Source organism: Neophocaena asiaeorientalis, unplaced genomic scaffold (assembly GCF_003031525.2).
Source record: "Neophocaena asiaeorientalis asiaeorientalis breed wild unplaced genomic scaffold, Neophocaena_asiaeorientalis_V1.1 scaffold521, whole genome shotgun sequence".
Lineage (NCBI taxonomy): Eukaryota > Metazoa > Chordata > Mammalia > Artiodactyla > Phocoenidae > Neophocaena > Neophocaena asiaeorientalis.
In genome coordinates, this window is record NW_020174712.1 from 6,749,261 (window position 1) to 6,761,274 (window position 12,014).

Below are 12,014 nucleotides of genomic sequence, written 5' to 3' on the forward strand. Positions count from 1 at the left end.
CATCTCTCCTCCAAGAGGCCACACCCACCGCAAGGCCCCCATTGTGTCTCGGGGAACAGTAACCCGACAGTCTTACGCTGGCTGCCCTTCTTCAGAGGAAGCGAGCGGCTCTGGCTCCCGCGACCCCAGCCAGGCAGCCAGGCAAGGGGCGGGGCGGCAACAGGCGGTACAGGTGGCAGTGGCGCAGAGACGCGCGCTCTAGGGCCGCGCGGGCGCCCCGGGCCCCGCACGCCTGCCTCGCGCGGGCGCCGCCGCACCTGAGGGCGGAGCTAAGCCCGAGACCCGCCCGCTCCCGGGCGCGAAGCCCCCTCCCCGCATCCCTCCCGCCGCGCTGCAGACGCGCGCAGGTACGTGAGGCCTCACCCGCCCGGAACCAGCAGAGGCGGGCTCGCCATGGAGCACATCCGCACGCCTAAGGTTGGTGCTACGGGCGCGGGCGGAGGAGGGAGAGCGGGAGCAAGAGGAAGGATGCTGAGCCGGCTGGAGGCCCGGCTTCCCTGTCCGGCGCAGACCGAACTGGCACCGCGAGCGAGCGAGGGAGGAGGCGGCGCCGGAGCCTCTCCCGCTTCGCCGGGAGGCTGGGCTTCCTCTTGCTGCCTCACAGGCCTAGCCTGGGCTGCTGCTGGATCTAACCTCTTGTCCTTGGGGATGCTCAGTGGACAGAGGGCAGGACGGGAGGGAAGCCTAACTGCCAGTAGAGTAATGGGGCTGCTGATAGGCTGATAAACGCTCCCTTCTGGTCTAGCACTAGGTTGCTGCTTTAAAAAAATTTGTTTTTCTGTTGGCTGCTCTGAGCAGTTGAAAGAGAAACGAGCCTTCCTAATAACAGGTGCAAGGAAACGAGTTACGTGCAGGTGCGTTGAATGCACTCGGGAAGCTTGTTGAATCTAAGGGTTCGGACCCGCCCAACTGGCCCTTCTGCTTCTTGGTTCTCAGGCTATCAGCTGCAGTGGACCTTGCACCGAGCAGATGATCAGTGTTCGCTGTAGACTGAATATTATCAATCCTTCCATCTTCTTGCCTTTTCCAGTGGGTTGCAGCTTACAGATTCGTCCACTGGTCTGTTTTAAACAACACCAGATCTTGCCAACTCAACAAAAGCGTCTGGTCCCAGATCATTTCAGTTAAATAACACTGGAAACGTTGACCCCTGTACCAAACCTTACTGTTCATGGTTGTACTAGTAATAAAATTTAGAGCGAAAAAGGTGATCGACATTCCTGATAAAAACCCTAAATTAGTGACAAAACCTATTTCGGCAACCTATTGGCTGTCTCTTGTTACTACCACTATAGCGCCTTGCGTTTCCGGGATGATCTCCTGTTCAAAATCTAGGTCCTGACAGTGAAGTCAAAGCTGGGCCTGAGTGGGCGGAACTTAGGAGGCCCCAGGGATCGTATTCACCTTATGGGGCCATTGCTGTGCAGTAAGTCCAGTAAGAAAAATTCATTCCTAAATTCCGGAATGGTTTCTCTTAATAAAGGCAGCTTTACGATTGTCTTATGTCAGTGGAAGAATAAAATCTTTCAGTTTGCCACATAATGTGAGTTCCAACAGTAAAGTTAAGTTGTATTGATTTTGCACTATGGAATTAAATTGTTTCTTCACAATCGGGAAATTGTAAACTTAGAGGAGAGTGCCATAAACCGCAAGATAGGTGGCTCAGAGCTTTCAGGGTTTAAGTGGTGCTAAATAATTTATTCTGGAATGAGGAATTTAACTCATGAACTCCCTCTGCCCTTGCCAGGGGCATCCTTTCTTTGTCATGATGAAGGGGGCTCTTGATAAAAGTGATGTCTGATGTGAATGTCAGTAGTGATAGGGTGACATGACACTGAGTGCTTTTCTTCCTATGGAATATGAATTTGGGGAGTAAAGGCCTTTTCTCATCCTTATTCAAACTCATTCTCTACAAAGCTATGTGTGCAAACCTGAACATCAAGCAATATTCTCACTTGTTCTTAAAACCCGTTTTCATAAACACCCTGTACCATAAATCTTCTGTCAGGAAACAGAAGGAAATGGGGGGAAATGGATAATTGTCTGAAATTTCATTGAGTTGAGAGTCATGAACATTTAGGATAATGCAGGTGGAAAAAAATTAAAAGCTACAGAGATTGGGGGGGATCCAGTCCATTTATTCATTCATTTCATTCCACAAGCATTGGAGAACCTTTCCTGTGAGAAGCTCCTGTGTGAGCTCTGTGAAGCTCCAGACCAGGGAGCTCCTGGTCTGGAATGGAGGCAGTTGTAAATCTGGAGAGAGATGTGTACAAGGGACAGTGGGCAGAGAGGGCAATGGATGGAGGATCAGCTCTACCATAAAGGGTGAGGGAAGGCTTCTTAGAAGAGCTGAGTCTTTTTTTTTTTTAATTTTTTTTTTTTTGTGGCACATGGGCCTCTCACTGTTGCGGCCTCTCCCATTGCGGAGCACAGGCTCCGGACGCGCAGGCTCAGCGGCCATGGCTCACGGGCCCAGCCGCTCCGCGGCATGTGGGATCTTCCCGGACTGGGGCACGAACCCGTGTTCCCTGCATCAGCAGGCGAACTCCCAACCTCTGCGCCACCAGGGAAGCCCGAAGAGCTGAGTCTTAACACGCAGGAGCATTGGAGATGCTGTCAGGCAGTTGTGTAAATATGGTATATTGTAATAAATCATTACTCCCTCAAAGATGCTGAAAGCCTTAACAGCGATAAAGATAGAATTGATGACATGACATGATTCCTTGAGGTTAAACAATATAATTTTATTTTACATTTTTAAAACAATTAACAATTTTTTATTTTTCACTTCCAGTTTTATTGAGATAGAATCGACATACAGCTCTGGATAAGTTTAAGGTGTACAGCATAATGATTTGACTTACATACATCATAAAATGATTGCCACGATAAATTAATGACCATCCATCATCATTTAGATAGAAAATTAAAGAAATAGAAAAAAATTTTTTCTTGTGATGGGAACTCTTAGAATTTATTATCTTAACTTTCATGTATAACATACAGCAGTATAAATTATATGTATCATGTTATCCATTCCATCTCTAGTACTGATTTATCTTATAACTGGAAGTTTGTACCTTTTGACCACCTTCCTTCAGCCTGCCCCCCTGGTAACCACAAATTGGGTCTCTCTTTCTATGAGTTTGTTTGTTTTGATGTGTAATTGCCCTACATCACCGTGTTAGTTCTTGTTACACAACATAGTGATTCGATATTTTAAACAATTTCATTTTACATTTTTAAGTGCAATACTAATTTTCACAGTATAAATGAAAAGGGACCATACTACTTACAGAGCTTGTGTTGTAAAATGTATAATTTTTGATGGTCATATTCGTCTTTGTTTTGGGCTTCCATTATATTCTGGGGGTGCTGAGTAGATAGCTTGTCTTATATTGTACGATTTCATGTCTTAGGTGGCTTGTGAGGGGTATACACTCAAGTTTGAAGTGTATTTACCATGTGGCTGGCAGGGGTTTATTTTAAGAGGAAGGGAAATGCATGTGTAATGTACAGTTGTTTTCCTATTACAGTGAAGTCATTCATTTACTCTTTGTAAGCTGTGCGATATCCATCGCAGCCTCTGTACTCTGCTTCAGTCTCTGGAGTGCAGTGTAAGGAGGTAGATACCCATGTATAATCTGGATGCTTTGCACATCTTTCTTGCTGGTGTGTGTTGTGTGTGTGTGTGTGTGTGTGTGTGTGTGTGTGTGTGTGTGTTTAACAGAAGCGCCTTTAACAGAGCGTATACTAAGCAAGGTGTTTCTCTCCCGGAATGGTTCCCGTATAAGAAAAAGAAAATGTTCCAAGGAGGAGCTAGTTTGCAGTTGGGTTTAAGTTAGGACACCAAGCATTACCTGTATTGCATCACAGAGAACTTTTTGTTTCTACTTTTCTCTGTCTGGTTTTCTCTGCCACGCTGAAGACTTGCTGGTAAGAAAAAACCCTGCAAGAAGCTTAGGGATAATTTGGGTTCACGTGTTACTTAGTTATATATAAAGCCTTCAGGGCTTTTAGAAGTAACTTGAAGTGTTTTGTAGGGTTTGGGTTAGTATCGGATAGATGCTAATGTGTCTAGGAACTTGGTGAAGTAATCTCTACTTTTTATGTTTTGGTCTTTCTGGAAGACTTTTTTTCCCCACACATGTAAATTTGAGTTGTAAAAAAGAATATGTGATGACCTCCAAAACTCCAAATAGACCTTGAAAATGTCTTTTGTTCCTTTCCACCCCCATCCCTGGTCTGAGCCGTTACTCTCACAGCCGTTACTCTCACAGCCTCCTCTTTGCTTTTCTCCAATCCCTCCTCCACAGAGGGAGCCTGGGTGATGCTTTTATGACACAAATTGGTCATGTTACTTCCCTGCTGAAATTCTTGGGTGGCTTCCCTTTGTACCCAGGATATAGAGTGAGAATCCCCAGAGTGGCCTGCCTGGACAGACCCATGTTTACTTCTGAGCCTCATTCTGTGACAGTCGTCTTCTCACTCACCACCCTCTGATCACAGCTAGCCCTCGTGGGTTTCTCACATGTGACAGGTTCTTTTCTGCCTCAGGACTTCTGCACCTGCTGTTCCATCCGGAGGAGACTCTTATCCCCGCTCTTCACCTGCCTAAATCTCTCATCTTCATAGTTTCAGATTAAATATAATTTCCTCAGGAAGGAATTGCCCAATTCTCCATCTAAATCAGGGCTGCCTGTTACTGATATATTCTGTCATGGAACCCATATTTCACCTTATGCCCCTTGTTACATACATGTTTTATATATATGCAAGTGATTATTTGTTTCATGTCAAGCTCCCCTTTTAGGCCAGGAGCCCTGTGAAGGTGAGGGTCACATCTTGATCACCCCTGTATCCACAGCACCTAACATAGTTTCTGGCACCAAGTAAGCACACAGTAAATAAATTAATAATTGGATAATAGAAGGAATGAGTGATTCTTAATTTCAGCCCTTCAGTTTTTAATATTTTCTTTAGTAATCCAGGCCTTTTGTGCATTGTACCCATGCTAGGTACCATATTGTCAGTCTTCTAATAGTATTAAGTACTTGTGGATGTCAATATATTTTATAAAATATGTAGCATATATATAATGATATGTCTTTTGTCATTATATATTGTTTTAATGAGACAGAATTAAAATAACATAAAATTCACCATTTAGCCATTTTAAAGTGTACATTTCAGTGTTTGTGGCCTCTCCTGTTGCGGAGCACAGGCTCAGTGGCCATGGCTCACGGGCCCAGCCGCTCCGCGGCATGTGGGATCTTCCCAGACCGGGGCACGAACCCGTGTCCTCTGCATTGGCAGGCGGATTCTCAACCACTGTGCCACCAGGGAAGCCCCATTTCAGTGTTTTTTGGTATATTTGTATGTTGTGTACCTCTTACCACTATCTAACTGGGAACATTTTCATCACTCCCAAAGAAACCTAGTACCTATTAGTAGTCAGTCCTCATTCCCTACTCCAGCCCTTGGCAGCCACTAGTCTACTTCCTGTCTCTATTAGATTTGCCTATTCTGGACATCTCATATAGATGAGTAATATAATTTGTGGCCGTTTGTGACTTGCTTCATTTAGCATAACCCTTCCTAGGTTCATCCGACTTGTAGTAGGTGTTGGTGCTTCATTCCTTTTTTATTGCAGAATAATATTCCGTTTTGTGGATATACCACATTCTGTTTATCCTTTCATCGGTGGATGGGCATTTGGGTTATTTCCACTTTTTTGTTTATTATGAATAGCACTGCACATGAACACTCACTTGGTTTTTGGGAGAACATAACTTTCCATTTCTCTTGGGTGTATCTCTAGAAGTGGAATTACTGGGTCATATAGTAACTTTAATTTTTGAGGAAACTATGAGTACATCTTACATATTATACAACTAAATCTTTTTTCTTTATATATACATCTAATAATCTAGAATGATTTATGTAGTATTCAGAACCTAGGCACTTTAGGACTAATGGTTTAAATGGGTGAAGAGATAGGTTTACATCAAAAGGGAGTATAGGGCTTCCCTGGTGGCGCAGTGGTTGAGAGTCTGCCTGCTGATGCAGGGGACACAGGTTCGTGCCCTGGTCCGGGAAGATCCCACATGCTGCGGAGCGGCTGGGCCCGTGAGCCATGGCCGCTGAGCCTGCGCGTCCGGAGCCTGTGCTCCGCAACGGGAGAGGCCACAACAGGGAGAGGCCCGCGTACCGCAAAAAAAAAAAAAAGGGGAGTATAGATTTTTATTTTTATACATTTAAACAATTTCTTAGAAAAACAACCTAATGAGATGAAGTTATATTTACATCACTCCAAATTCAGTTCTAATTTGTGATAATATGCCCTTTTTATATAGTTGAAAATAGCATGCTTTATCTCTCTTATTGAATTTTTTGCCCACCATTATTTTGTATATATATTTTCTATTCAGATGTCATCTCCCTATTTATTGTTTTAATGGTTGCATATTATTCATTTGAGTAGGGTTTGCTTAAACTGTATCCACTCATAGGGATGTGGGTTTTGTGCCCCTAGGAAAATACCTGGTGCAGTTTTCTTAATTAATTATTGCCCAGAGTGGAATGATGAGAGTAGGAACACTCTTTATAAGGATTCTCATTACGTGATATCTTTCAGTATTGGAAAGCTTCTTTATGGTCCAGGGTTTAGAAAAACTCTTTATAGTCCCAGCGAGCAGAAGTGAAGGGACTGTGGAAGAGAAGGTCTTGGCTCCGTATAGAGAAGTTCTTTACCACAATTATACCTGTTATAGAAGAGAAATTAGTTTATCTCTTGAAGGATTACAGGTGTCTTAAGCAGAGTCTGGATGACTCTCGTTAGCAAAGACATGAACGTGTTTCAGGCATGTGAGGGGAGAATAGACTAGAATCCTGTTTGAATTTCCTCTGAGCGCAGTGCCCAGCTGGCCCGAGCTCCCTACTTCTGATGCTGAGAACTTGCTGTGTCCCTTGGCAATCCACGATGACCATGGACAGCTCTAGCCATTAGGAAGTTTTCCTTATATTGAGTCAAAATCTGGCTCACTGTAGTTTTTAGTAATTGTGTCTAGCTCTGTCCCCTGGAATGTTCCCCAATACATCAACCCTCCTTCCAGGAAATGGCCCTTCGAGGATTTCCTAGGATGCCACCACCTCCATAATCCTTCCCTCTCACCGAAGTAGTTGGGTTAGCCCTGCTTTTCTGGCAACCAACCAGTGGCTTGGTTTTAAGTCCCTTTATATCCTGGTTACTTTACTCAATGAGTTAAAAAAAGTATATGATTACTTCAGGTTTTGTTGAACTGGGAGAGAGTAAAGTTTGCTAACTATTTTTTAAATTTAAATATCCTCGAGCCACAGCTCAGTGGCCTTCTGGTGAGCTGACTGTGGAAGAGAGCCCTGAAGTGGTCTCCACACACTGAGCTGTGAAGTCAAGTCTCCCCTGCCTTTTCCTTGAATGATAGTATCTTACACTTAGCTTTTTTGAATGTTATCTCATTGGATTTAGCTTCTTGCTTAATCCCTAACACTGTTTTTGGATCCTGATATACATCTGCTATTCCTCTCAGTCGGGTACCATCCACTATTTAACAGCCTTGCCCTCTATTATTACCTCATCCATGATCTTATCCAGGGAAGAAACTAAGTTAGGCAGATGTGACTTCTTAGTAGCTTAAGTTCACTCTCTCTCTCAGGTTCTCCATCCTGATAACAGATACACGAGTTCCCTCAGCTTGGTGCCATTTACCGTTTAATAAACTTGGCTTCCATCACCTCTCCAAATAGCTCGTCAAAGAAAAAACTGAAGTAGCCTGCGAATGATTGAGTGAATCCTCCTGCTGACTGATAGTTTCCTTTTCTAGGTTCATACAAAATTCCATTAAAGAAGCCATTTTAGAATCTTGCCTAGATTTAATGTCAAACTCACCAGCTTATAATTCAAAATTCCATACCCCCATTTGAAAATAGTGATGTCATTTGCAAGATCTCTTTGTGATAGAGATCAATAGAGTCATGAGAAGATGGGCTTTCTCTGTGTCATTCACTGTCATTATACCATCGGCACTGTTATCTCTTTCATCTTTGTTTTAAAAAGTATACATTTTCAGGTTATAAAAGTATATTTACTTTTAATTCCTTAATAGGAAAAATATGGAAATTAACCACTGTTAATATGTGAGTATATTTCCTTCTGATTTTTTTTTCTTTGCATGAATACTCACACTTTTTATTTGCTTGTTTAGAAATTTAGGATCACCCAATTCAATTTTGTAGTGTGCTTCTTTTCACTTACCTTATTGTGGTCTTTGAAAACATGCTTTTAGAAGACTATGTGATTTTTTTATCCTATGGAAATGTCATTATCACATTAACCATTTCCCCATAAGGCTGTTCCAATAATATAATGAAGAATATCTTATTTATTAATTATTATTTGCATATAGGCTAGAGCCCTAGATGGAATTACTGTGTCATGGAAGATGAACAATTTTATGGTTGATAAATGTTGCCTAATGACTTTCCAAAAATATTACATCAATTTTCAGAAATAGGGCATAGTGTCTTTCTCACTGTACCATTGCTTAATTATTTGAAAAATATTTGTTAAAGGGGGGATAGCACTGTGTTATTTCATGGTACTTTTTTTTAATTTCTAGTGAGGTTGAAGCATTTTCAAAAATATGTTTATTGACTATTTTATTACTTTCCTCAATTATCTATTTATATCTTTCTCCATTTCAATAATTGTTTTTGTGTGTGTGTATAGTATGTATATATATTTGTATATATATTTAACTGCCAGACTGTTTTCTGGAAGTGACTATACTATTTTAAGATCCCACCAACAATGTGTGAAGGTTCCAGTTTTTTAGTATCCCTGCCAACACTTGTTATTGTCTGTCCTTTTTATTCATCCTAGTGGGTGTGAAGTGGTATTGATCATGCTTTTGGTTTGCATTTCCTTAATGACTGATTATTTTGAGCATCTTTTCATATGCTTAATGACCATTTGTATATTTTCTTTGGAGAGCTCTCTATTCAGATCCTTTGTTCATTTTTTAATTGGATTATTTGTCTTTTTAAATTATCGAGTTGCAAAAGTTCTTCATATATTATGGATATAAGTCCCTAATCAGATATATGACTTACAAATGTCTTCTCCCGTTCTGTCAGGTTTTTTTTCACTGTCTTCATGGTGTCCTTTGAAACACAAAAGTTTTGAATTTTGATGAAGTCCACCTTACCCAGTTTTTCTTTTGTCACTTGTGCTTTTGATGTCATATCCATGTATATTTTTTTAAAAGCCCTTTTTTTCTGATTAAAAAGGTAATGCATTACAGAAAATTTAGTTCAAAAAAGCAGAAAGAAAATAAAAGCCATACACAATCTCAATACCCAAGAAGAACTGCTGTTAACTTTGTATATTGTGAGCCCTTTTCTTTGTATAAAAATGGAAAAGTGTTATAAAACAAAATTACATTTGTTTTCCCTCTCTCTTTCTGTCTCTCTGTGCCTGTGTGTGTGTGTAATTTGGGGAGTGAGAGTCTGTGTTTTGTATGTCATAGTATACCATAAACATTTTTCTCACCTTATTAAACATTCTTCTGAAAAGTGATTCATTGTAACTACGTGGTCTCACATTGCGTGGATGCATTATAAGTTATTTAGTGTTGGAAGGCAGTTAATTCTCCGTGGGTCGTAAACATTTCTGTTCTTTTGTTCTGAAATTATCTTTTCAAGGGTGATTTTATAGTAAACAGCCTTGGAAGAGAGAAATAGTTTCTCCCTTGGGCAAAGGGCAGATTTGTTTGCTGTCCGGGTAATAAAGACAACATTTTCCTCGGGGCCAAAGGTTGGTCAGGGTTGCTAGCAGCCCTCTTATAAGATTGGCGTGTATGATGCTCTGAGCTCTGAGTTTCCTCATCTGGGACACAGAGCTGCTCTGAGTGCAGCATCCATTGGGCTGCTGTTTCCCCTCAGACTGGGGAGGTGGGGAGGGGTGGGTGTAGGCACCTGATGCAGACATGGAGCTCCTGCTTCCTGGTGTGCAGAGAGTAATGAAGTCCTTTGTTTCTGACCCAGGAGTCTTGTGTCTTCCCTCAGCAACCATGAAACTGCGGCAGGCTAACTTGTTAGGTTGCAAGCAGACTAAAATTTCAGGCATTTCACAGCTTTTAACCAAGTTTATTATGACTTACTATTTGATAGTTAATTTGCTTCCATTTCGTCACTAGAACAAATAACTGTGATAAACACCAGTGAATTTAAATTGTTGGGCAGATCTCTCTGTTGCCTCAGATTAAATTTCTAAAGTGTGATTTTGGGTTCCATTTCTATATATATCTTAAAGATTTTTGATATCTTCTGCTAGATTTTCCTCTAGAGTTGTGTCTGCTTTGCCAGTGTAGCAGAGGAACTTTTTTCCTTTATTCTTATGAGAATGATACGTGAAGTGTGGTTTCTCATTAATTTATATACTATAGCTTTGCTTATTGGTGAGATTGAATATACTTTTGGTGCCTGTTTGTAACAGTAGCAATATAATAATAGTACTGGTGAAAGAAAATCCTTCAGTAGCACTTGCTGTGTGCTAGGCACTCATTTCATTAGTCCTTGAAATAACTCTATTAGGTGTAAGTATTATTATTATCCCCATTTTGCAAATGAGGAAATGGAGGTGAAATAACTTAAAAGGGGCAGAGTGAGGTTGCAGAACCAGACAGTGTAGCTGCAAAGTTTGTTTTCTCAGCAGCTACGCCATCTTGTGTTTGGATGTTGAGAGTGGGAGAGAACGTGGTCTGGGTTCTCACTCCGGTCTGGCTTTACACTCCCAGGGCGAGGCCTTCTGCAGCCCTGCTCACATTCTTGCCTTGAGGCTGCCTCTGGATTATTAAACATGCCCCTTGTTTTTTCTTATTATTGCAGTTTGGTTTTATCGAAAGAACCAAGGTCAGCATTTTGTTTTGATTTAAGACAGATTATTGCCCAATTGTTAAAGTCTCTTCCGTTGCCCAATATTTGACAGTATTGGGGAGGTAGTCTGTGTAATCAAATACACTATCTCACTTCAAAAGCAAGGCTGATAAGTTCGTTACAGTGAAACACGCCACTAGCGTGTAACAGCGGCAGTTACCTTTTCTTTAGTTTTCCAAGTTGTGGTTAAGCAGGAGTTTTTTAAGCATTCCTCAAAGCCACCTGCATTTCTTGAAATCCTCACTTCTAGTAGGTTTAGCAAAAGTTTAGTTGAAGTCTGGTTGTTCGGGTGCGAGTTGGGTGTGGGTACAGAACACATGGTGTGTCACAGACCTTAAGAATCCCTATTCATTGTATACTGTGTAAATGCAGGTAGCTGCCAGGTAGCTTTCTAATTAGGGGATAGACACTGTGTGTGTGTGTGTGTGTGTGTGTGTGTGTGTGTGTGTGTGTGTGTGTGTGTGTGAGAGAGAGAGATGGAGAAAATTCTATGAAGAAAAATAGCAAAATTCAAGGAGAGGGATGTTGGTGGGAGTGAGTTAGGGTGGTTATTGATATATGCTGATAATACAGCCTTCCTGATAAAATGACACTTGAGCAGAGACCTAGAAGTGAGGGAGCAAGGCATCCGCTCACCTAAGGACAGCAGAGGGTCTGGAAGTAGGAATGTGCTTGGAGTCTTAAAGGAGGAACAGGAAGACAGGGTGGGTGAGGGGCAGGGATGGGGCAGTCGTGGGCAATGAGCTTTGAGGGGGACCAGGGACAGAGAACGTGCGGACTTTCACCTGGCTGTGAGGAGATCCCCAGGAGGAATCCGAGCTCGGAGTTAACATTTAGCAGGCTCTTGGGCACAAATAAACTGGGTGGAGGTAGGAGGGTAGGCAAAGCTGGAAAGAGTGGGTGGTGGGTAGCAGTGGAAGTGGAAATAAACAATGTATTTACAAGTAGAGTGCTAAGGATTTACTGACAGAGTAGAGATGAGAGGAGAGAAAAAGAGGAGTTAAGAACAGCGCCAAGGTTGTTTGCCCCCCGCCCTG

General features: G+C 42.0%; 1 protein-coding gene across 1 annotated transcript in view; it reads left to right on the forward strand.

The window, feature by feature from the left end:
- The first annotated feature begins 256 nt into the window (after nucleotides 1–256).
- MTMR7 (myotubularin related protein 7) overlaps nucleotides 257–12,014 on the forward strand; it is a 93,495-nt gene continuing 81,737 nt past the window's right edge. The window contains exon 1 of the mRNA XM_024760009.1: nucleotides 257–417. Within this exon, the coding sequence (XP_024615777.1) occupies nucleotides 394–417 (24 nt within the window). The 5' untranslated portion in view covers nucleotides 257–393. The remainder of the gene's footprint in view (nucleotides 418–12,014) is intronic.